Consider the following 27,235-nt stretch of genomic DNA (forward strand, 5'->3'; position numbering starts at 1 on the left):
AAAAGATTTATTTATTCACTTTAGAGAGAGAGAGAGTGGGAGGGGCAGAGGGAGAGGGAGAGATAAATTTTAGCAGACTCCTTGCTGAGCTCAAAGCCCAATGAGGGGCCCAATCTCACAACCCTGAGATCATGACTTGAGCCAAAACCAAAAGTTGGAAGCTCAACCAACCGTGCCACCAGGGGCCCCAAAAATATAAAATACCTTGGAAAACAATCTTCTTTAAAAGTTCAATGTACACTTACTATATATGATCCAGCCATTTCATCTTTAGTTATTTACCCAAGAGAAAAGGAAACATAGGTTTACATAAAGACATATATACATATATGCACCTACATAAAGACCCACATATATAAAGTATTCACAGAAGCTCTGTTTGTATAATCCCAGACTGCAAACAACCCAAATATCCATCAATAGGTAAACAAATTTTGGTATGTCAATACAATAGAATACTACTCAGCAGTGAAAATAAATGAACTCTAGAGTCACACAACAATGTGTATGAATCCAAATTAATTATGCTGAGTGAAAATAGCTAGACCAAAAAAGAAAACTTACTGTAATGACTCTATCTAATATTCTAGAAAATACAAATTAATCTATAGTGACAGAAAGAGATTAGTGGTTGCTTAGTGATAGGGTGGTAGGTTGGAGGGAAAGAGAAGGAATTACAAAGGGGCATAAGGAATCTTTTGGGAATATGTTCATTAATTTATCAAATTGCACATTTTAAATATATGCAATTTATTGTATATCATTATACTTCAGTTAAGCTTTTAAAAGAAAAAAAAAGATTAAATTTCGTGCCAGTAATGTCTAGTACCAGATCCTTGGAATCAAAGACCATAATCTGGAAGTGCTATTCCCGTTAACTCACAAGGAAGTGACCTAAGGCAAGCTTACATTCTCTGGAGGTCAGGTCAGTGTGGCAGGTTGTTAGGAGTTTTAAGTCAGGAAATAGGTAGTATTCATTCATTCATCCAAAAAAAGTATATGTGTATGCGTGAGTGTATGTGCATAAAATCTGCTCTGCAGGGACGCCTGGGTAGCTCAGTTGGTTAAGCATCTGCCTTCGGTTCAGGTCATGATCCCAGCGTCCTGGGATCAAGTCCTGCATTGGGCTCTTTGCTCACTGGGGACCCTGCTTCTCCCTCTGCCTGCCACTCCCCTACTTGTGCTCTCTCTCTCTCTCTGACCAATAAATAAATAAAATCTTTTTAAAAAAACCTATGCAGTGCCAGGTATTATTTTAGGATCTGGAGACACAGATTTGAATCAGATACAAATCCTGCTCTTAAGTCAAGGTCATGAACCAGGTAAATAAAGCGTCTTAAGTCTGAGATCATCCAGAAGCATGTGAGGGTCTGATAGGATGAGCTATGAGTGTGGAAGTGTCAGACCCAGATCAGACAGAACTGGGTTTGGGCATTGAAGTAGAGCTACATTGATCCAGGAAGTGTCTCTGAGGATCCAGATTCTAGCCCTTTGACATCCAAGTTTGAGTCACTTAGCAAGGGTTATGGTCAGGAGCAGACTCCCTGATAAGGGGTGAGGTAAGGTAGATGCCCCCAATTATGAAAAGAATCATGTAGGAAAATGGTTAATGTGAAGAATACCAAAGAAACTAGCTGGCCCAGAGTGAAAACTCTATAGTAGAGAAGAGAGAAAAATAATGCACCTGGGAATAGTTTGGTGGGAGGGACAGTGAACACAAATTGGAATCTGAGGGGCTCTTAAAACCCAGTCTGAACAAGTGGAGCTCAGTGGGTGCCCTAGCACAGATAGGGAGCAGAGAAAGTTCTTACTCTTAAGTATAGTGAGAGGTATAGTCAAATCAGAGGTTGGATGGAATCCTTTCTTGTATGAACCCAGGAAATATAGCTAAGGACTCACAGCCAATCAGAAGAATGTATTCAAAACAGGCCACTGTTTGACCAAATGTCAGGGGGTGGAGCTATCCTTGCTCACCAGTAGGGACACAGATGACTGTAGAAGAATGAAAGTCAAGGGATTTTTGACAAGGAGAAGATATACAGGTCAGAGCAGAAATTGGTGCCTACAGGGTGCTGATGGGAGATGTCCAGGTGGGACCAAGCTAAGAGGGCTAAAAGCCAAAGATTATAGCCAATTTTAAAAGACGTTAGGACCCACAGGGACTAGAGTTGGTTAGAGAGAGATAAGAAGTTCACCAACAGATCTTTCAAGGACACAAGCTGCTTTTGAGTTTGCCTAGGAACTCTGACTCTGCCCATTATGTCATATTCCTACAGAGTCATGTGTTAGTACCAGATTACTGAGGGCACTGGCAGCCAAGCAGAGGAGTTTAGACATGAAATAATGGGCACTAGAAACAACTGCAAGCTTTTAAGCAAGAGCGTAACAAATGGGAAAAAAAAAAAAAACAATCTGGCAAATTGTATCGAGAAAGAGCTTGTCAAAGAAGGCCAGTTTGAAAGCTATCACAGCACCTCAGGGGCTATATGGTGAGGGTGGCAGCTGTGAGAAAAGGAGTTGCTGTCAGAGAGGTGGGAGAGGAAGCCAGATTCCTCTGGCTGGTTGCCTCAATGTGGTAGATTATAACAAAAGCCACAACTGTAGAAGGATAACTATATAATAACACAAATATAGTAAAGTGTTAGTTAACAAAAATAGGTGGTGGGCATGGCAGTATTCACAGTACAGGGCTTTTAAATTTTTTGTATGTTTGAAAATTTACACAATAAAATGGCAAGAAAAAATGGCCCAAAACTATGCCCCTTTTTCTATCTGTGCCCTTGTAATATGATTTTACACATCTTCCATCAGGTAGTGGACTCTTTTCTACATGTGAATCTGAATTGGCCATGCAACCTGATTGGGCCTATGGGCCATTAGCAAATATGACATATGTAAAGGCTTGAAGATTTGGGCATTGGTATTTACCATTTTTCTGATCTTGGGAACTTTACAACTACCATCATATAAATGATCACATGGCCTAGTTATCTCAAAAAAGTTTTTAAAAGACTGAACACACCAAGTGTTGGTGAAAATATAGAGGAACTGGAACAACAAGCCAACCACTGGACATATGTGTGGGACCATTGACTGTCAGCTGATCACAGATGCATCAGTGATCCCTGCTGAGACCATCCCAAATTGGCAACCTACAGAATTGTGACCAAATAATTGACTACCATCTTAAGCCACTAAGTTTTGAGGAAATTTGCCAGCAAAAGCCAACCAATACATTCTACTTATTATCCCTTTGACTCCATTCTGAGGGAACTCCATGCTGAACCCTGTCTGTCTCCACGTGGCTTTGCAAAGTTTCATGGAGGGGTCAGTGGTATCTGGGGGTTAGAGGGAGGATGACATGGTATGGGGACTGTGACATGAGAGGATGCCATGGGGTGGAGCCAGTATGACATTGAGGCAAGAGTCAGTGTGGCATGGGGGAAGGCTCAGTTTGTTAGATGAGGGGGATCTGGTGCTCAGAGAAGAGGGAGTTTATTTTGAGGTTGAGGGCTAGTAAATGTCACACAGAGAGGTGAACATCAGCTACACTAAATGAACACAGGTGAGTAAATGTAAGGGAACCGGGGCTGAAATATTACTGGAGACAGTGGAATAAGGCAGACACAACTGGCCAGTTGAGATTTCTCTTTGCTAATAGCTCTTGGCTTATAGGACATCCCTCTGTGGTCAGGCATTTCACCTTAGAAAAATTTCCCAGACTACAATGGGAGGTCAGACACTCTAGAGAAATAGGGTCTGATTGTCCTTCTTCCCTTCAATGCCATCCTCCCTTGGTTCAGAGCACTTTGCTCCCTTAAATATCCCCACCCAACCTTGATATTTCTCCCTTCGCAAAGCTTCTAGAAGATCAAGCTTGTTGGTAGTTCACTCCCTTCCCAGGTCTTCTTACTGCAAGAGGGCATGGAGATCACAGACATGAACCACCTCTTTCTAATCTTCAACATTCTGACAGTGACTGGTGAGTGCAGGTTCCTATTTTGGCTTAAAACTTTGAAAAGGTCATATTGGACTAAAGTGTAGGAAATGGGTCTAGATAAGATGGGTGGAGAGTATATTAGTTAGAAAGATAAGAATTTAGGATCCTGGTGATTGGAAGTTTCCTAGCACACTCAGAGATATCTAGAGCCCACTGATTTTTCTCTGGCTCCATGGGTGCAAGAGAAGATTCAGACTGTGATAATAAGACTTGGCACAATGGATGGTGGGTGTTGGCAAAATAATGTGATTTTGCTATATAGCTAGGAAGGAAGCTTGAGGAAAAGAGAAGAATCAAGCAGAAGGAAGGAAGGAGAAAAGGAGTAAAAAGAAGGAGGATACAAATACAGAGGGAAGTCTAAGGGAAAATTAACAGAAGAACCCTGAAATGGTTCAGTAACACCTCAAATGTCAATAACACATTGACCATTTCAAAGCACTACCACATAAAGTGTTTCAGACTTCCAACTTCTGGAATGTCTGCCCATCTCTAAAACTCTGTCTTCCTTTCCCCTGACAGTAGTAACAACAATAAATGTAAAACCGACACCAATACAAGTAAAATTAGCCCAGCAGTTCAATCAGATGGACATCAAAACTGTACCCACCTTTTTGGTTTTCCTGAACTCAGAATATGAGTCTTGTTTGGGGACCCTGATCCACAAACAGTGGGTTCTCACTGCAGCCCACTGCTTCTTGCCGTGAGTAATGGGGGTCCTAGAGGGAGAGGTAGTCCCCCTTAGTCACTGAGATTGCTAAGGGGCTACTGAGGCTCACCCCTTAAGAAACTTGCCCAGGGGATCTCAAGCCTGAGAAGTGATTGGAAGGAGGCAGGAAATAGATCTAGGTGGTTATGAGTTAGATTTCTGTGTGGGATGATGTAGACAGAGGGAACTGGGGAGGCTGAGGACTAGGGGATGAATCAATAGGGAAGAAAAGCTTATGTACAATGTGGTACAGATCAAAGAGTTATAGAACTGCAGTAGAAATTACTCATTCGTCAGACAAGGAAATGGAGGTCTTGGCAAGTTATGGAAGGAATTCATGCAAAGTCACAAAGCAAGTTGGGGAAGAAAGGATACAAGGTGAACAATAGAATAATATCTAATCCTTCATGGCCTGTTCCAGATTTCTTGAGATAAACATTGCTACTTCAAAAGAGAGTTTCCAAAACAAGGTTGGAAACTTAAGACCCATGCTTACTGTCCAACACCCAGATTTTACCCGGGATTCTGCTGACCATGACCTCATGCTTATCAAGCTGAGTCATCCCCAAAAACTCAACGATCAGGTGAAGCTGGTGGTTCTGCCCAATACCACAGATGACAGAAGAGGGGAAAAGTGCACAGTCTCTGGCTGGGGCTGGGAATGGACGAATTCCGGTGAGTGACCCTCAAGGCAGACCCTAAGGCTCCTTTAGTATCCACTCAAAGAGGATTATCATATAATTATTATTATAGATCATGAGAATTCAAAGAAGCCTGAGAACTTATAATATCTTAACCTTTAGTTTTATTCATTTGGAAATGAGGCCCAAACTGGTGACATGACTGTTTATGGCTGGAGGTCTCTGGAATCCAGTGTACTTGCCTCATTCAGCCCCCAGGTGAAGGTGAAAAGGTGTCTGGGTGAAGAAGGGGTTGGCAGGTAATCCCACTGGTGATGCTGAGTGTGGCTTATTCATTAGAAACTTAGAGACAAGCATTCACAAACAAAAGCACATGCACACAAGCCCAGGGTATGCAGCTTACAACACTGGGACCAGACTGTGGTTTTCTCATGTCATTATGTTTCTTCTATGGTTCCTTTTCATTTTGGCTTTTTCTTTCATTGGATGGTGGAGGGTTAATAACCAAAAAGAGGGAGGGAACAGGAGAAAAAAGGAAGATGAACGTGTTAAGGATCAAAGAGAAACAAAGCCTTTTCTCTCTCTCTCTTTCTGTGTGTGTGTGTGTGCACGCGCGCACACACGTGCATGCGTGCACACACACTCGTGTGCAAAGACCCAGAGCCTGATATCCAGATAAACCAGACTGTCTTTTGGTTCTCTAATGATGACTGCCAAGAGTCCCCTGTAAGGCAAATTCCTGTTAAAATCACAGAGAACATGTTCTGTGCGGGATCATCTCTGGAGAACATACACACATGTAAGGTAACTCTTTTCCCTCTGCCCCATTTGAGTTTGGCCTAGGACACTGTTTTGGGATCCATGTATCTCCCTCAACCAATCTAATTCCCTGTCTCTACATTCAAGAAGATATAAAGGTAAATGGGATCCAGGAAAGAATGTGTCCTTCCAATAATGAATGAACTTAGATGCCAGCACGGAAACATCTCAGAGTGTTCTTATTTCTTCATGGCTAACTCTGATGTGGCCTAGAATGAATGCTGGGATGGGCTCAAGATGTCCACTAGACATTTCTCCCAGTCCTTATCACCTAAGTCTTTCTATTCTGGATCCCTCAGATAGGGACTTGGCACTAGGTACTAGGTCATCTTTGTTTTGGCTATCCTGCCTGACCCATCTGTCCTTTTCCTAACAGGAATTAGCCGCTGCCCCAATCCTGTGCCAGAATCAGCTCCATGGGATCCTATCTTGGTCAGCAGGATGTATTCTGAGAGGTGATATTGGCTACTACACCAGGGTTTCCCACTATACAGACTGGATCCACAAAGTCATCCACAGCAACTGAGCTCTCTCTATTCCCTCATCCCAGTGGCCTCAGAACTGGGTCTACCATCCTTGACCCTTCCTTTCCCTCAAGCCTCAGAACAAGATGGGAATAGAGTCTTTGGCTATCAGAAATTTTCTGTTCCTTCTGTTCTCTTGAATTCCCTTCTCCTTTCTGAGTCCAAGCCTGAATGGTCATCAAAGGATGTGAGCTGGATGACATTCTCCTAAATGAGCTAACTTCTCACCACTCCCTTCTTCTCCTCCAACTTCCTACTCACCTGCCGTGGTTTCCTCAGACTTTTATGGAGCAGTTCTCCTCCAACCTCTACCCTCCAGAGGACATATGGGCTTCAGGAATATGATGGTGAGACTGTGGCACCTCTAGGGTGACTCCTTTGTCTGACATCACTTAGTGATGAGTCAGGCCTCTGAGTCAGGCCTGTGCCCTCTCACTCCATCCTATCTAATAAAGCTCAGTAAATGCTGCAATGTTATTAGGCTGCTGGCAACATACTTGATAGAGATAGAGGCTAGAGTTTTATGGCAAGAAGAGCTATAAGTGTTTCAAGAAAGGTTAGGAGATGAAGCAAAAGTGGGTGCAGAGAAGAGTTAAATGGGTCAGACCACCAACAGGAGGAGGGATGGTCTCCTGAGAGAATTTTCCTAATGCTAAGCACAGAAAAATCTAAGGTAGATGGCTGGAAAGAGAATGGTAGAAGGATAATAGGGAAATATTAAAACCTAGGTGAGTATAATTGTGTTTGTGTGTGTCTGTGAGTGTGCATATGCACATGTATGTGTATAGATAAGTGGAGATGTGTGCAAAGAATGATCTCACTGAACCAACCAAAATCTATCCTACAGCAATTGCCAATTCAGCTGATTTTCTCCAAATTCTGAATTCACCTGCTCTTATCCTACCTTTCTCAATTATTAAATTAAAAAAACTATAATAGGTCCTATTTTTATTATAATATTTTATTTTGAAATTGGTCAAGACAAATTGTAAAAAAAAAAAAAATTACAGAAAGTTTCTGTGTACCCAGTCTTGCCCCATTGATAATACTTCCTGTAACCATAGTAAAATGTCAAAACCAGGAAATTCGCAGTGGTACAACGCTGTTCATTCAGATACAGATTTTATTTGGATTTCACCAATCTTTCTTTATTACACTCTTTTCAAGGGTAAAATTTGAAATCTTACCACATGTATGAATTCCTGTAACCATCACCACAAGCAGAATCCAAAACGGTTCTATCACCATATCATCAGAAAGAAACTTCTTCTGTTACACTTTAATAATCACACTTTTCCTGGCCCTAACCCTTGCAAGCACTGATCTCTTCTCCATTACTACAATTTTGTCACTTCAGGAATGTTCTATAGTATGCAATCTATATAATTCCTTTGCTCTTTTTTTTTTCATTCATGATGTTCCAAGAGTCCTTTCATTGTCATTTCCTTTCTAACTGAATAGCTTTTTTTTTAGCCATTCTTTTAGAGCAAGTCTGCTGGTGACAAATCCCCTTAGTGTTTCTTCACCTTATTTCTTGAAGGATATTTTTTGCTGGATAAAGCATACTGGGGGGCGCCTGGGGGGCTCAGTCTGTTAAGCATCTGCCTTCAGCTCAGGTCATGATCCCAGGGTCCTGGGATGGAGCCCTGCGTTGGGCTCCCTGCTCAGCAGAAAGTCTGCTTCTCCCTCTGCCCCTCCCACTGCTCATGCTCTATCATAAATAAATAAAATCTTAAAAAAAAAAAAAAAAGAATTCTGAGTTGACAGTGCTTTTCTTTCAGGACTCAAAAAGTGTTTGCCTCTTTCTTCTGTCCTTCAAGTTTCTGAGGAGAAATCTGCTATAATTTGACTCATTGTTCCCCAATCAGTAATGCATGGTTTCTCTCTGGCTCTGGCAGCTTTCAAAAATTTTTCTTCATCTTCCTTCATCTTTGCTTTTCAGAGGTTAAATGTGACATGTCTGAGTGTGAACTTTTAAAAGTTCATTCTGTTTGGAGGTACATTCAGTTTCTTGAATCTGTAGGTTTATGTCTCTCACCAAATTTAAGAAGTTTGAGCTATTATTTCTTCAAGTATTTTTCAGCTTAGTGTTCTTTTTCTTCTGAAACTTTGATAACATGAATGTTAAATCATCTGTTATTATCCCACAGGTGCCAGGGATCCATTCATTTTTTAAAATATCCCTTTTTCATCTGTTGTTCATATTGATAATTTCTACTGCTCTATCTTGAAGTTCACTGACTCTGCTGGTCTGCCAATTTTGCTATTGAACTCATTATTTTAAATATGTTTTTATTTTCTATATTTATGGTGCTTTCACATCTTGGAAGCCTTGCTGGCTAGGGAAAGAGTGCCCCTCCCAGAACTAACTAATTCCTGGAAGTAGTAAATGACTCTGTCTACCACATGCTTTTTGTATGCAAACTTACCAATCCAGAGCTGTACCCCAACCACCTTCTTTATCTAACTTTCACACACCAAACCAATATTTCCTCTCCTCTAAATCACACGGGGCCAGGTATCACTACCATAGCTCAAAGCCTACTGAAATTATTCAAACTATTCAATCCTAAACTTGTTCAAACGTGACTACCCTGCCTCACCCATTCCTTCTATTGGTTTCCAAATAAAGGCTTGTGGCTGTGCTTTCCTCTTGCTCCTCCTGCCTCCTGACTGACCCTCGTACTTCCTGATGTAGCCTTGCATGGTGGCATGCCTCTTAATAAACTCTTCTTTCAGTAGTACTGACCTGTCAGTGTTATCATTTAGTCACTTTTAGAAATTAAATCCTAGGTTCAATTAAAATATCCATCTAATGAATTTTTTATTTCAGTTATTATATTTTTAAAATCTAAAATTTCCATTTGGCTTATGTTTATGTCTTCTATAAATCTTTGCTAAGATTTTCTGTTTTTCAGTTTTTATAATAGCTGCTTTAAAATCTTTGTCGGATAATTCCAACATTTTCATCATCTTGGTGTTGACATCTGTTGATTATATTTTCTTATTGGAGTTGAAATTTGCCTAATAGGGTGAGCAATTTTGTACTATATCCTGGTGAGTTGGATATCATAAAAGTCTGATTCCTATTTAGGTATTCTAATTGAGGGGAGCCTGAGTGGTTCAGGTGGTTAGGCGTCCAACTCTTGATTTCAGCTCAGGTCGTGATCTCAGGGTCATGGGATCAAGCCCCATGTTGGCCTCTGCACTGGGCATGGAGCCTCTTGGGATTCTCTCTTTCCCTCACCCTCTGCCCCTCCCCCAACCCCACTCTTTCTCTCTCTCTAAAAAAGAGATATCCTAATTGAGCATGTATTTAACCTATTTATGTTCAGAATGTATGGTCTAGCCCACTTTTGTGGGCTATGATTCAAATGTCAATTTGGTTTATAAAGCCTCTAGAATGTTATTCTGTAGGGCGTTGTGGTGACAGAACAATGACCCTACACACACACACACACACACACACACACACAAATCGTCTACACCTTAATCCTTAGAACCTATGAATATGTTACCTTACATGGTAAAAGAGACTTTGCAAATGTGTATAAGTTAAGGATCTTGATATGGGAAGATTAGCCTAGATTTCAAGGTGGGCCCAATGTAATCACAAGTGTCTTTATAAGAACATGGCAAAAGGATCAAAGAAAGAGGGGATATGTGGTCAAGGAAATAGAGATTAGAGTGATGTGCTTTAAAGATAGAGGAAGGGGCCATAAGCCAAGGCATGCAGGCAGCCTCTAAAAGCTGGAAAGGCAAGGAAATGGATTCTCCCCAAAGCCTCCAGAAAGTCTTTCATTAAGAGGGCAGCTCTATGGACATCTTGATTTTAGCCCAGTAAGACCCATTTTGGCCTTCTGATCTCTAGCACTGTAAGATAATAAATTTGTGTTGTTTTAAGCCAATAATTTTTGGTAATTTTTTATAACAGCAATAGGAAACTAATACACAGCAGAAATTAGTTAGAGTTTTGCCAACCAGCCCCACTACTGGAGCACCATAGGGATAAGGGAGTACATGGCTTTATAGGTTTTGGCTCAAGATCAAGGAAATTACCAATAACTTATTGGTTTAAAACAACAAAAATTTATTATCTCACGGTTTCCTTAGTTAAGAATCCCATAGTTCAGTGTCTCATAAGGCTAAAATCAAGATGTGGGCCAGCTACATCCCCACCTGGAGGTTCAACTAGGAAAAGATCCACTTCCACCTCTTTCACATTGCTGGCAGAATTCATTTCCTTGCAGTTTTAAGGCTAAGATCCCCGAGTCTTGCTACTTGGCAGCGGGGGACCACACTCAGCTCCTAGAGGCCATTCTTAGATCTTTGCCATGTGGACTCCTCCATCTTAGCAACAGAAAACCACCCTCATGTCAAATGCTTCTCATGCTTTGAATTTCTCAGACTTCCTCTTCTACTACCAGGCAAAGAAAACTCTTTAACTTTTAAAGGGCTTATGTGATTAGGCCAGGACCACCTGGATAATCTCCTTATCTTAATGTCCACCATGCCATAAAACATAGCCTAACCCCAGAGGTCATGTCCATCAAATTCACAGTTCTAGGTAGGGCAAGGACTCAATGGTAGGAAACTTGGGGGCTACATCTTAGAATTCTGCCTACCACATACAGTTAAGAAGTTTCTGTTCTATTGGGCTTCTCCTTTCCCAGTCCTTTGGCTAGAGAAATAAGATTTTCTTATATTTGATGTTGTTGCTGTTTTTGTTTGTTTGTTTTTGTTTCTTTGCTTTTCTGTCGCTGCCCACTTTTGTTTCCAGATTACAAATATTTTTAGCATACAGACCTAGATATATTGAGGGCAAGAAAAAAGCCCAGGAAATGCACCACCAGGTCATTCCTCAAGTCTCAAGATGTCTAGCTAATTCACTTTTTTCCCACTTTTCAGATCTTCTGGTAAATGGCTTGTATATTTTGTTCAGGGTTTTTTGGTATTGTTATTGTTACTAGCAGGAGGTTTAAAATGGGATGCACCTACTCCATCTTGTCTAGAACAAGACTTTAGCTACATGGGGCATTAGAAAAATGAAAGGCAATGTAATTAAGGGGAAAGGCCACTGAACTATAAGTCAGGAGACCTGATTTCTAGCCTAGACTCTATTACTGACTAGGCAATGATTTTCATGTTGTGTGTGCATGAGCCCTAGGAGGGTGTAAGTAGTGAGTATTAAAACTTGTATTTGTAATTAGTTCAGCTCATCCTTTAAAAATTTCTTTTTGGGGGGGTGCCTGGATGGTTCAGTCAGTTAAGTGTCTGACTCTTGGTTTCAGCTCTGGTTGTGATCTCAGGGTCATGAGATTGAGCCCCACAGCAGGCTCCACATTCAATGCAGAGTCTGCTTGAGATTCTCTCCCTTTCCCTCTGCCCCTCCCCCTGCTCAAGTGCTCTCTCTCTCCCCCTCTGTCTAAAATAAATAAATAAATACATATATATATATATACATACATAAAATCTTTTAAAATTTTTTCTTTTTAAGTGTATGTTTTATAATGTGCACATGTTGGTTCATATACATATTAGTACATAGATATATAAATAAATATACATATATTGGTGATACATGCTCAAAAATGTTTTATAGGATTGGTAACAACACCAGATATCTAAAATTAGACTGCCCCAGATTTTCTGGGACATCTAATTGCCTAAATATGTCATATTTGATTTAGGGCAGCTCTCCTCAACATGGAACAGACTGTAATTCATCAATTAAGATTCTTTTATATATCTTTAGTTGAAAATATAATTCTTAGCTCAAATAATGCTTCCTACATTCCTTAGAACTTTCATATGGAGAAATGATCAAATGAGGGTGAATCATTCTTAGAAAAGTAACCCTTTAACAATAAAATACAGTAAATAAATTCCAAGTTTATACTTCCAACCTAATAAACTTAGATGAGATGAGTTAAAAGAAATAGGTGCTTTCTAGAATTCATTTAAGATTGTACTTAGTTGAAATGCCTTGGTGGCTCAGTTGGTTAAGTGTCTGTCAACTAACTGTGAAAGAAGAGAGCAAAAGAAGAAAAGAAAAGAGAAGAACTACAAACACAGCTCAAAAATGAGTAACAAAATGGCAATAAGTACATACTTATTAGTAATTGCTTTGAATATAAATGGATTAAATGTTCCAATCAAAAGACATAGGGTGACAGGGGAGCCTCAGTGGCTCAGTCAATTAAGCATCACACTCGATTTCAGTCAGGTCATGATCTCAGGGTCATAAGATCAAGCCCCTCATTGGGCCATGAACTGAGCATGGAGCCTGCTTAAGATTCTCTCTCTCCCTCTCCCTCTGCCTCTCACCCCTGCTCGTACTCTTTCTAAAAAAAAAGAAAAAGAAAAGGAAAAGGGAAAAGAAAAATACGTAAGGTGAGTGACAGAGTAGATAAAAAAACAAAACCCATCTATATGCTGCCTACAGGAGGCTCATTTTAGACCTAAAGACACCTACAGATTGAAAGTGAGGGGATAGAGAAACATTTATCATGCAAATTGATGTCAGAAGAAAACCAGGGTAACAATACTTTTATTGGACAAAATAACTTTAAAACAAAGACTGTAACAAGAGACAAAGAAGGACACTATATAATAGTAAAGGGGACAATCCAACAGGAGGATATAACAATTTGTAAATATTTATGTACCCAACATGGCAGCACCCAAATACATAAAACATTAATAACAAACATAAACAAAATAATCAATAGTAATACAATAACAGTAGGGGACTTTAATACCTCATTCACATTGACGGCCAGATCATCCAAACAGAAAATTAACAAGGAAACAGTGGCTTTGAATGACACACTGGACTAGATAGTTTTAACGGAAATATTCTGAACATTCCATCCTAAAACAGAAAAATACACATTCTTTTCAAGTACATATGGAACACTCTCCAGAATACATTACATATTAGGTCACAGAACAAGTTTCAACAAGTTTTTAAAAATCAAAGTCATATGATGCATCTTTTCCAACCATAGTGTTATAAAACCAGAAATCAACCACAAGAAAAAATCTGGAAAGACCACAAATAAATAGAGGTTAAATAACATGTTGGGTCAACCAAGAAGTCAAAGAAGAAATAAAAAATTACATGGAAACAAATGAAAATGAAAACACAATGGCCCAATATCTTTGGAATACAGCAAAAGTGGTTCTAAGAGGGAAGTTTATAGCAATACAGGCCTATCTCAAGAAGCAAGAAAAATCTCAAGTAAACAACCTAACTTTACACCTATAGGAGCTAGAAAAAGAACAACAAACAAAACCAAAACCAACAGAAGGAAGGAAATAATAAAGATTAGAGCAGAAATAAATGATATAGAAACTAAAAAAACACAATAGAACAGATCAATGAAAACAGGAACTGGTCTTTTGAAAAGATTAACAAAATTGATATACCTCTAACCAGACCTATCACAAATAGAAGAGAGAGAGAGAGAACCTAAATAAACAAAATCACAAATAAAAGAGGAGAAGTAACAACCAACACCACAGAAATACAAACAATTATAATAGAATCATGAAAACCAATATGCCAACATATTGGACAACTTAGAAGAAGTGGATAAATTCCTAGAAACATATAAATTACCAAAACTAAAGCAGAAGAAAAAGAAAATTTGGACAAACCAATTAACAGCAATGCAATTGAATTAGTAATCAAAAAACTCCCAAAAAACAAAAGTTCAGGACCAGACAGCTTCATAGATGAATTCAACCAAACATTTAAAGAAGAGTTAATACCTATTCTTCTCAAACTATCCCCCCCAAAAATACAAGAGTCGGGAAAACTTCCAAGTTCATTGTATGAGTCCAGTATCACCTTAATACCAAAACCAGAAAAAGACACCATCAAAAAAAAAAAAAAAAAGAGAGAGAGAGAGAGAAATATATGCCAATAACTCGCATTATTATATATGCAGAAATTGTCAATATTAGCAAACTTAATCCAACAATACATTAAAAAAATCATATACCATATCAAGTGATATTTATTCCTGGGATGCAATAGTGGTTCAATATTCACAAATCAAAGTGATATGTCATATCAATAAGAGAAAGGATAAAAACCATATGATCATTTCAATAGATGCAGAAAAGGCATTTGACAAAGTATAACATCCATTCATGATAAAAACACTCAGCAAAGTAGGTTTACCTTAACATAATAAAGGCCTTACAGGAGAACGCACAGACATCAATAGTGAAAAAGTGAGAGCTTTTTCCCTAAGGTCAGGAACAAGACAAGCATGTCCACTCTCACTACTTTTATTGAACATATTACTGGAAGTCCTAGCCACAACAATTAGACAAAATAAAGAAATAAAAGGCATCCAATTGGTAAGGAAGAAGTAAAACTCTCTCGTTATTTGCAGGTGACATGATACTGTATAGAAAACCCTAGACTACACCAAAAGAACCACTAAAGCTGATAAATTAATTCGGTAAAGTCACAGGATACAAAATCAATGTGCAGAAATCTGTTGCATTCCTATACGCTAATAATGAAGCAGCAGAAAGTGAAATTAAGAAAACAATTCCATTTCCAATTGCACCAAATACAATAAAATAGGAATAAACTTAATCCAAAAGGTGAAAGACTTGTACTCTGAAAACTACAAAGCACTGATGAAAAAAATCAAGACAATGCGAAGAAATGGAAAGACATTCCATGGGTTGGAAGAAAGAATATTGTTGAAGTGTCTCTACTACCTAAAGCAATCTACAGATTTAATGCAATCCCTATCAAAATACCAACAGCATCTTTCACAGAACTAGAACTAAATAATCCTAAAATTTATATGGAACCACCAAAGACCTCGAGTAGCCAAAGCGATCTTGAAAAAGAAAAAACTGGAAGTATCACAATTCCAGATTTCAAGTTATATTACAAAGTGGTAGTAATTAAAACAATATGGTACTGGCATAAAAATAGACACATAAATCAAAAGAATAGAACAGAAAATCCAAAAATAAATCCACAGCTACATGGTCAATTAATCTTCAACAAAGGAAGAGTGAATATACAATGGGAAAAACTCTCTTGAACAAGTGGTGTTGGGAAGACTGGACAGCAACATACAAAAGAATGAAACTGGACCACTTTCTTTCACCATACCCAAAAATAAACTCAAAATGGATTAAATACCAAAATGTGAGACCTGAAACCATAAAAATCCTTGAAGATAGCACAAGCAGTAATCTCTGACATGGCTGTAGCAACATTTTTCTAGATATTCCCTCCTGAGACAAGGGAAATAAAAGCAAAAATAAACTATTGGGACTATATCAAAATAGAAAACTTCCGTACAGCAAAGGAAACAACCAACAAAACTAAAAGACTTACTGAATGGGAGAAGATATTTGCAAATGATATATCCAAAAAGGGTTTGTCTCCAAAATATATAAATAACTGATACAACTCAATATTCAAAAAACAAATAATCCAATTCAAAAATGAGCAGAAGACATGAACAGACATTTCTCCAAAGAAGATCTAAAGATAGATGGCCAAAATACACAAGAAAAGATGCTCAACATCACTCATCACCAGGGAAATACAAATCAAAACTATAATAAGCTGTCACCTCATACCTGTCAGAATGGGTAAAATAAAAAAATCAAACAGCAGGTGTCAGCAAGGATGTGGAGAGAAAGGAACCCTGGTACACTATTGGTGGGACTGTAAACTGGTGCAGCCACTCTGGAAAACAGTATCGAGCTTCCTCAAAAAGTTAAAAATAGAACTACTCTATGGTCCAGTAATCACACTATTGGGTAGTTACCCAAAAAATATAAAAACAATTCCAAGGGATACATGCACCCTTATGTTTAAGCAGCATTCTTAATAATAGCCAAATTATGGAAGCAGACAAGTGTCCATCAATTGATGAATGGGATAAAGAAGATATGGGAGATAGATATAGATAAATATAGATATTATTTGGCCATAAAAAAAGAATGAAATCTTGCCATTTGCAACAACATGGATGCAGCTAAAGCGTATTATGCTAAGGGAAATAAGTCAGTCAGAGAAAGACAAATATAATATGATTTCACGCATATGTGGAATTTAAGAAACAAAACAAATGATCAAAGGAAAGAAAAGAGAGAGAGAAAGAGGCAAACCAAGACACAGACTCTTAGACTATAAAGAACAAACTGATGGTTACCAGAGGGAAGGTGGGTGGGGGTATAGGGGAAACAGGGGATGGGGATTAAAGAGTACACTTAGTATAAAAAAAAATAAAAGAAGATGTAAGCAAAAGCCAAAAAACCTCGAAAAAAGAAATAAAACTACTATTTTCTTCTTTTTAGGACTATTAGAACTAATTTAATAGTACTATTTTAAGCCCTTTTCCTCAGGAAATTATCAACGTATTGTGTTTGTGTAAATATATTGTTATCAAATTGGATTGGATTAAACTCTGAATCACAGTCTCCCTTTCTAGTCTCATGAGTTTAAGCTGAAGGAGCTGGCTATATATTCACTGATTTTACTGAAGTTAATTATTCTGAAATAAATTATTGCTGTTTCATTCAAAGCTTTTTTCCACAGGCTTTGTGTAATACGCACATTTGTACATGATACATCTGTGCTCCTGACTTTCATTTCTCCTTGGTGTTACCTCCCACAGATGAAGGAAATGGAACTAATGTGTCAGAACTGTGTGTGAGGGACAGGTGAGTGGCTGAATGCGTAGGTGTGAAGGTGGGGGCGTGTGTTTAGACTGCATCTGTTGGTGTGTGAGAACGAAGGTTCAAAGAGCAAGGATGTGTGTTAGAGTTCAGTGGTTGCTGAAAACTGTGCATAATGGCATTATTTTTACATCAGTTTTCAATTAAAACATTTATTTCCAGGTTTTTGAGTGTGTGTGTGCGCACTGTCACAGATCTCAAATTAACATAAAGATCTCTAATGGAATCCATAAAATTTTAGGAAAGGGCTGTGTACGCCTTATTGTGATATGTCATCTGTCACACTTACAATGTAACTTGACATTTTACAACTCTGTATTACCATTCTCCAATATGTGTACATTCAAATTATTTATACCCTTTTTTCCCCCCACATACTGGAACTAAAAAATGTCCTTAACACTATCACACACACACTAACATATCCCTATTCGTGGAATACTTTTTTTTTTAAAGACTTTATTTATTTATTTATTTGACAGAGAGAGAGAGACAGCCAGCAAGAGAGGGAACACAAGCAGGGGGAGTGGGAGAGGAAGAAGCAGTCTCCCAGCAGAGGAGCCCGATATGGGGCTCGATCCCAGAACGCCGGGATCACGCCCTGAGCAGAAGGCAGATGCTCAACGACTGCGCCACCCAGGCGCCCCTTGGAATACTTTTTTTACCTGAATCTTAATGCTATAATTTTTGGAAAGGATGATTTTTTTTTTTAAGATTTTATTTATTTATTCGACAGAGATAGAGACAGCCAGTGAGAGAGGGAACACAAGCAGGGGGAGTGGGAGAGGAAGAAGCAGGCTCATAGGGGGGGAGCCTGACGTGGGACCCGATCCCATAAGGCCGGGATCACGCCCTGAGCCGAAGGCAGACGCCCAACCGCTGTGCCACCCAGGCGCCCCTGGAAAGGATGATTTTGTAAACGTAACTAAATTATATTTTTCAGTGTGATACTTTTTCACAAAATGCAACACATCAAAGGAACCTGCATAAGAATCAATATTCTTGGATTCTACTTCTAGCCCTGATATTAACATAATCCTGAGCAAATAAAATCTTGTGATTCCATTCTCAGACTTCTCATCTGAACTGAAGTGGTTTAATTAAATAATCCCCAAGGTCCTTCCAAGGTCCATGACTCCCTAAAAGAGATGATTTATAAATCACAAATATTACCTTTGTGATTAATAGGAAAGAATATGAAGTACTTTTGAAGCCTTATCCAATTATTTTATATTAATCCTGGATAATAGATTTGTACGTTTAGTTGGGAATAAAACTGCTTGAAGTTTGAATATTGCCCTTCTTATCTCAATTTGAAACAGTCTTAGAGTACAAAGGATACTAAATTCTGATGCGATAAGCTTTGTAAAGGAAAGGACTTTGTTTTGGTCACTGCTAAATCCCCAGGTCCCAGAATAATGTCTGACATACGGAGGGACTTAAAACTGGCTAAATGAATAACAAGAAAGTGTCAAGATAGAAGGATTTGTAATACCCAGTGAGAAAACAGAGAGAAGGCTTTGCAGGAAGGATGATAATTGAGCTAAACCTATAGGGATGAACTAGAGTTTGCGAAGCAGAGAAGCAAATAAAAGCTTTCCACACAGAGCCAAGTGTGTTGTGGCAAAAACAGCGGGTTATCTTCAAGATCCATTCTGCTTCCTTCCCTAGAAACAGGACTTCTGAGCCCATGACCACTGGAATGAAGGCTATCAAAACCTAACAAACCCAAACACTATCAAATTTTTAAAGACTTTTTAAATTATTTATTTATTTATTTATTTATTTATTTGCGAGAAAGAGTGAGAGAGAGAGAGAGCATGAGTGAGGGGAGAGGTAGACGGAGAGGGAGAACCCACTTTATCAATTTTAACTTAATTATTAAAAAATGAATTAACAGTAGTTGGTGTCACAATTAAGTAAAAATAATTGTCCAATACAAAACGTTTTATAGGCAACTAATAGTCACTCAAGTTCCAAACCACTCTACACTGACCCCCTCCTAAATTTCCTAAAGTAGTGCCGGATTTGGAAAGTCAAAGGACTTGGTGGAAGGCCTAGAGATATCATCAGCACCGTGACTTTGGGCAAATCTCTGGATCTTTCTCATCCTCAGTTTTCCCACTTGTAAAATGACAGTCATCAGTGATAATCAGTCCCAATCCAGGAATCATTACCTACCTTTGCAATACAGCTTGAAGTATCACTTCAAGATGAAAAATTATAAAGCTGCCTTTAGAGAGTGGCTTTATAAATATGCCTATATATTAACATTTTCATGTCTAGAAAGCAATATCACTCCTCATTGATGTTTTTCAATTCAATGAATTGGGTGATGTAAGTTCTAAGATTTTACATTTCTCCATGAGACCTAAAAAAACTTTTCATTTTGGAAGAGGGAAACTGAAACCTATAAACTTTTTTGTATTCCTTGAATTCACAAGTAAATATTGCTTGCCTCTGAGATGCTCTCTCAATGATGTCTTTGAGTTCTAACATTGTGTGGCTAATCCCAATTTTGGCTTGAGATTGGGACAACTTTCTTCACAGTCTCATGCTTCGGGAGCCATTCCTGCTCCATCTGAACAGTCACCTGATGCTTACCTAACTTCCTGCACCTCTTAAATGTACCCCTAGTGTCAGAATGTACCTGGACAATAGGAGTCACCTAGTGGCTGGGTCAGGTTATCACAGTTGAACTAACCTGGCAAACTCAATGGATCTAAGCCAATAGTTAAGGAGTTCAGGGATGGATAGGGCCACTGCTAGTAAGGCAACCCTTCCCCATTTCTATCGTTCACTGCCTAGCACACATAAGTACGCATACTACATAAAATGCAAAAATAATACCCTTAACTCCTAGGATTACCTTGCAAAGTACTATTGGCTTTTGGGAATTTTTAACCCTTTTAAAGAAATCTCTGGTCATGTAGATATACAATAGAAATTGATGGCTTTCTGAAGTGGTAGATGAAGACAGGTTAAACGCAGAGGGATATATCATAATGTACCTTTAACTTCTGCAAATTTAGCTATATGAGAGAGGGCAAGGGCAAAGAAAGAAAAGTTTACTTAGAATGATTCTGCTTTCCATTCTACTCTCTATATTTAAGCACAGGAGTGATTATAATATGAGAAATTATTTTCATGCCATTCTTAAAATGAGACACTCATCTGTATGCTCTGAGATGGTTTCCAGAACTCTAGCCATCAGGTCTGCATACTTTTTACCCAAGAGCAAGAGAAAAGGCAAAGAGAGAGTATACTCACAAACTGATTATGCCCTTCCCCTCAAAAAGGTGCTCTCCTAGATGTCTTTCCCAACTATTCTGCCGAGGAACAAACTAGCCCCAAACTTAGCAGTTTAAAGCAACAAATATTATCTCACAATTTCTATGGTCAGGAATCTGGGTACAGTTTAGCTCGGATCTCCTGTCTCAGGGTTTCTTACAAAGCTGTAATCAAGTCATTGACTAGGACTGCAGTCATTTCAAGGTTCAAATGGGGAAGATCTGCATCCAAATTCACTGACATGGTTGTTGGCAGGATTCAGTTCCTCCAGGCTCTTGGACTAAGGGTCTCAGTTCTTCTCTGGCTGTTGACTGAAGATTTCTCTTGGTTTCTTGCCATGAGGGCCTCCTCTAGGGCAGTTCATAACATGGCAACTGGCTTCAATCAGAGTGAGCAAGTGAGAGACCAAAAGAAAGTAAACAAGATGCAAGCAAGTGTCCTGTTGGTGCCTAATCCTGGTGGTGACATCCCGTCACTGCTGTATTTTTTCATGAGAAGCAAACCACTAGGTCCAGCCCACACTCACAGGCATGAATACCAGGAAGAAGGATCATTGGGAGGCAAGTTAGAGCTGCCAACCACACTAACCAATGGATAGTTTTCCAGCATTCTTATTTCAAAGCTGCAATGCAAAATTCTGCTACAAAGATATAGAAATCTGTTCAGAATTTTTGTCAATGTCTATCTCTGTATATTGAGAATAAGTGTAGGTTTTTAGAAATCAGCAAAAGGAGTTCCGAGCAGAGCTAGACTCAAATAAACTTTTGAAACCCACAGTAGGTAAACCCATGTGTTTCTTGAGGTAGAGCTGCCCAACTTATGCCCTGTGAATGGATCTAATTGTATTCTAGACACTGATGCTTTAGTGGAGTGGGGTGTGACAGTGTGCCCCAAGACTCCCACAGGTGGCAAGCAGAACAATATCTTTTATCCCCACTCTGCCACGATGCAGGGATTGTAGTCAAAGCGGTGCTTTTCTACCTGGCACCTCTTTCAGTAGGGCCACTGAGAGGATACCAACATGGACTTAACATGAATGAGGAGGCTCTGGTCCTGTTGGGGGAGTTTGTGCTGTGGGTGCCCAAGAGGCAGAGAAAGTGGAATTGGGCAGCTTGGGCAGGGGCTTCTGACCAGTGTAGCTCCCGAGCCAGCATTTGCCCTAAATCTCTATTTTCACATTTAGTCAATGGTCCTATTAGCAACCAATGTGTCATTTTAGGGACATCCAAGCTAGCTGCAGAGTAACCATACTGACAATGCATGTGTGATAGAAACACATGAAATGAATTTGAAAATTTTTTATAGAATTCAAAAACTGTGTCATCACAAGAAATGTCAACATTATGTTTGTCAGTGAAGGAAAGGAAGAGCTATTAGTTTTTATGTTTACAACAGTAGTGCATTTCTGAGTTGTTATTTTAAGTTTTTTTATTTTTTCTGTCACCCATTTGCGAACAATTTCTTATTAATAGTGACTATCAACAATTTGAAGAGCTCTTTATTAAAGAGCATTGTTAAGAATTACATGTAGCCATTTCAAGAATAAATCACACATAAAATGTCCTGTTTAAGGAGGCAAACTCAAGTTTATCAAATTAAACATTTTATTTGGAAATTTCAGACAAATTCAGTATCTAATAACTTCCCTTATATTTTGCATTATACTTATTCATCAGAATTATAATTTAAATAAAATGTAATAGATGGTTTTACTAAGCCCCATGTAGAAGTCCTCAAATATCCTCCCGTTTATCCCAATTTCTATATATGCTATGAACTAAAAGAAAGTTTAGGAGGCTTTGGTTTAGAGCAAGTTGCCTGACTGCGTTGATTATTTATCTGTTGTTTTTCAGCTTTATACTTAAACTTTTGTAATCTGTTCTGTATTCCTTGGGGCCTGAAGCCTGCAAATTACGTTTCTCAGACTCCCTGCCAGTGAACGACTGTGGGCATCTGCCAATGGCAGGCACGGGGAAAGATCAGAGGTCAGAGGAAGGGAGAAGTGTTCTACTTGTAAATGCAAGAGTGGTGGAGGGGGCAGTGGGGCTGCAGGTTCCAGCTCCCCAGGCAGCAACAGAATCTTTTTATTGTTTATAGCCCTAGCCACGGAGGGAAATTTCTGACAATTCCAGTCCCTGAATTGACCACATCTATAGCTGCCCAGGGGCAGGAACAGGCAGCTTTCCGAACTCTGTATATCTCCCCTTCTTCCTTTTGCTGCTTCAGCCCTTCCAACACTTTGTAAACGACTCCCTGTATTAAATCCCTCATGTTTGAAATACTGACCATGGTTTCTGTTTTCCTGACTGAACCCAGAATTGTAAGTTGAGTTTTGTGTGAGGAGTTACTTTTCTTTTCTCAAAGGCCCTAACAGCTGCTGGAAAAAGAGATGTGGAGGTTGAGTTCGGTCAGTCTGAGTCCATGAAGAGTATATGAAGAGGTGTCACTCTAGGTTGTCTTCTCTTTCCTAAAGCATAGAGAGAGGGTGTTGAGGATGGACAGTGAATGAAAAAAGCAGCACAGTAACAACAAATGGCTAACAGTTCTACTGAGGGGATCTTAAAAGCCACCGGCAAGTTCTGACTGGCTGGATGAGGACTCCTGCTTCAAGATTTATCTTGGTGTCAGAAAAAAAATATTCCCATATTGCTGATCTCTCTTAGTTGCAGTCTCACCACTTAGTTACAATCTATACTTCTGTTTGGTGTTTCCTTTATTATTAGCAACTTTGCATCCTATTAGTAAACTGAATGTTGAACCATTTGTCCAGGTATCCTGAATTACAAATATCAAATATTCCTATTTTCCTAGAATTAGGGGGAAACTTATAAATCTTGGTGTATCCCTTCTCTTGGTTCACCAGCTACTGAATAAATGAGGTGCTTTCTTCATTTCTGATTTGATCTAAGATCAACAGAACAGAAGATCTTAAAATACTATAACTCCACTCCAGAGAGACATAAAAAGTCATTTCTTTTTTAAACTTTTTCTGTGTTAACTGACTAGTTGCGTTCCAAGATACCTGTAGCATTTCCAGAAACATCAACTATTGTATGAGTTACAGTTCACTCTTAAATTCCTCAAACACTTGCAGAAAAGGCAGATACATCTCTATTAATTACCTGTACAACGTGATGTACCTTTGTTTATGGGCACCCAAGCTTTGCTGTGCAAGAACACGATGACCAGGCAGCCTCTAACTGCACCCTTATGGTCTGCATCTACTTCATCATGCACTGGAGTGATTGTCAGAAAGTCTGACGGGTTTTTCTCCACTTCCTCTCTGCTTCCCCCTTCCCTGGAGCAATGTGAGAATGGAGCGGCATACAAGGCAAAGTCTAATGCCTGAGGAACCCGGGTAGATGGAGACTATAGCAGCACAGCTGAGGAGAAGAAAGCAATCAATTATATTCCCTTTCTGCCTCATTTCTTTCGGCCTTCAATGAAATGAAATCTCCCCCAGGGAAAGGTGCATTTTGCTATAAACCCCAAACTGCCCATCCCTAGTGGTGGGCTGGTGATTGGATTTGAAACATCAGACTCAGAGCTAGAATGTGAACTGCAGCCCATCATTACCTCTGTTGTGTGGGGTGTGTGGGATGTGTGTGAAACGGCAATTAATGATGCTCAGCTTGCCTTTTGGAGTCATTGTGGTATGTTTTAATGACTTTCAGTGTAGTGGTTTCCAGTAAGCCTTGTTTGTAGAAGTAGAAAGAGCGTCCATTTGTAACTACAAAAGTTCCAGATGATGTCAATATTAATGCAATCACTTTAGAGTTGTGCGGAGAAAATGTTCTGGGATACCGGCCCAAAGATTTATCGTACAACAGCAATTTTCTGTCTTTTTGGCTCTTTCCCTAATAATTCAAATTCAAAGATATTTAATCCAAAGTTGTGTAAATGTTCTTTTGTAACATACTTGTGTTTTGAACCTCACTCTGTGTCCTATTCTCAAGTTTATGCTTGATGCTAATATGCATTTGACCATATTTTCCAAAAACTTTCTATAGTTATTTTTATGCACACACCCCCTTTACATATTTCTTGCACTTGCATTTTTTTTTCTGCTTGGATTGCTCAAAAGTCTATTGTGACAGCAAAGTGAGCTGAGAGCTTCACATTTTTAAGGTCACTCGGCAACTTAAAGTTGTGCATTATCAAGCTAGATCTGCCATTACTAAGGGAAAAACATTTTGCCTCAACCTGCCTGCAGCCCAACCCAGACTTTGAAAAGTCTTTCTAATCATACAGCATATCAGAGGTGTGGTTTGGACACACAACCACCCAACAAAAACAATACCAGAAGTCTTTAGGGACTGTCTGAATAGCTGCCTTCTCTAATCAAAATAAGACTCAGATGTCCTTTGGATAATCTCTGGCCACAAAGGGCAGGTAAACCACCAGGACCTTCACTGCTGGTGAAATTCACCTTTCCCTTGAGAAAGATAAACCTTTTGCACCCCAGCCACAGAGAAATTATATTTCCTAGCTTTACGTGTAACACAACTGGAAAAAAAGAAAAGTCTTTTGATTCACAAAGGGGAAATTAAGCACACAGTCCTGGGAGTGGGAAGCAGGTTCTCCAAAAAGGAGTGCACGCAACTCAATGTATGGGGAGTCACTGGGCCATGGCATGGAAATATTAGAACTTCCTGCACCTACTTTTTATCTCATCTTTTGAACATCACTATTTATGTCTGTTCTACAATGTATGGAAAATGTTGGTACAATGTACATGTATATAACAAGTACATATGAAATTGAAGTATGTGTTCACATTTGTTTGGGGGCACATAAACCAGAACATTTAAAGACCACTGGCCCAGAGCCTACAGTTTATAAATTATAAATGATTCTCTATCCCATAAGGATTAAGAACTCCTGCTTAATAATTTTCTCTTGCTCTTGTTTAGCCAAATCTATTGATTCAGCTCAAAGGAGAAAGGAGAGGAAGCCTTATTATTTTCAGAGACACGCATCAAAGAGGGTAGAGACACAGTAATCATTTTTGCTGTAGAAGAGCTGAGGGTAAGACTTGAATTCTGCCTTAAGGAGGCAGACTGGGAAAGTTTTATGGAGGAGGCTTCTCAAAAGAAGTTTGGCATTTAAAATGGTGATAGAACCTTGATAAGAGAAGATGGGTAAGGGACATTTTGCAAAGGAATTAATAACATAAACAAAGGAAAAAGGAGGCAAAAAACCAAAACTTGTTCAGTTAACAGTGTGAGGTTTAACCCAATGAGAGGGAAAGAATAAGACTGGCTTAGTGGCTGAGGCCAGTTTCTCAGGGCCTTGAATGCCTTGCTAAGAAGTTTAACATTATTCCAAAATCAATGAGAAAAGACTGATTTCTTTTGTTTTAGTTTGGCTTCAAAGTTAAAAATTCACATGCGGCGCCTGTGTGGTTCAGTCGATTGTGCCGGACTCTTGGTTTCAGCTCAGGTGGTGATCTCAGGGTCTTGATCTCAGGATCCTGAGATCAATTGAGGGAGTCTGTTCTCAGTGGGGAGTCTGCTTCCCCTGTCTCTGTTCTCAGTGGGGAGTCTGCTTCCCCTGTCTCCCCCTCCTCTCCTCCCCCTGTTCATCCACACACACTCTCACTCTCTCTCTAAAATAAAAAAATCTTTTTAAAAAACAAAAAACAGGGGCACCTGGGTGGCTCAATCAGTAAAGCATCTGCCTTCAGTTCAAGTCATGATCCTGGGGTTCTGGGATCGAGCCCTGTGTCAGGCTCTCTGATCAGCAGGGAGTCTCCTCACTTTCCCTCTGCCTGTCCCCCTTCTTGTACTCTCTCTCTATCTCTCACACCCACACTCTCTCTGTCAAACAAATAAATAAAATCTTAAAAAAAAAAGAATTCACTTATTCCAAGATTTACATTAGAAAAAATGAACTTGGCAGCCGTGTGTATCAGTGCGTTTGGGAAGAGAACAATTAGGGAACTGATGTGATTACCTAGATGGAAAGTATCATGGCCTAAATTATGGCTATGGTGAGGGTGAAAATGTAGAGAACATATTTAGGAGATGCTGAAAATAGAGATATCTTTGGATAATAGAGATATATTTGGAAGAGTTATCAGGTAGTTGGGTGGGAGAGTTTTGATTGTGAGATTCTAAGATTAGCAGACTGGAAGAGCGGTGGTACAATTAACTGAAACAGAGCTGCAGGGAAAAATAGGTCTTGGGGAGCCGTGAGGAAGTGGGTCGTTTGGGCCAACTTTTCTGAGACAATGAAGATTTCCATGCAGAAAGTTTTTCGGGGAGTTTGGTGATTCGCTAGGAGGACTAACAGGACTTGGCACATAGCTATACTCACAGATATAAGTTATTACAGCGAAAGGGTATAAAGAAAAACCAACAAAGGGGAAAAGGCACATGAGATGAAGTCCTGAAGAAATCAAGCACAAGCTTCCAAGAGTCCTCTCCCCATGGAGTCACATAGAACTTATGTGGCAACACATGCAAAATGGTGTCCACTAGGGAAGCTCATTAGAGATTCATGCCCAGGTTTTTTATTGGAC

General features: G+C 39.3%; 1 protein-coding gene across 6 annotated transcripts in view; it reads left to right on the forward strand.

The window, feature by feature from the left end:
- LOC103659680 (serine protease 58-like) overlaps positions 1-27,235 on the forward strand; it is a 194,845-nt gene that overhangs the window by 120,670 nt on the left and 46,940 nt on the right. For 3 of the 6 annotated variants that reach the window (XM_040642829.1, XM_040642834.1, XM_040642825.1), the window contains exons 4-6: positions 5,217-5,381; positions 6,003-6,151; positions 6,543-7,676. In XM_040642829.1, the coding sequence (XP_040498763.1) occupies positions 5,217-5,381; positions 6,003-6,151; positions 6,543-6,692 (464 nt within the window). In that variant the 3' untranslated portion in view covers positions 6,693-7,676. Of the gene's footprint in view, positions 1-5,216; positions 5,382-6,002; positions 6,152-6,542; positions 7,677-17,281; positions 17,407-17,903; positions 17,959-27,235 lie in introns of those variants that run through there. The other 3 variants (XR_005838082.1, XR_005838084.1, XR_005838083.1) reach the window with 2 other exon arrangements.

This window comes from Ursus maritimus, unplaced genomic scaffold (assembly GCF_017311325.1).
Source record: "Ursus maritimus isolate PB19 unplaced genomic scaffold, ASM1731132v1 scaffold_1, whole genome shotgun sequence".
Classification (NCBI taxonomy): domain Eukaryota; kingdom Metazoa; phylum Chordata; class Mammalia; order Carnivora; family Ursidae; genus Ursus; species Ursus maritimus.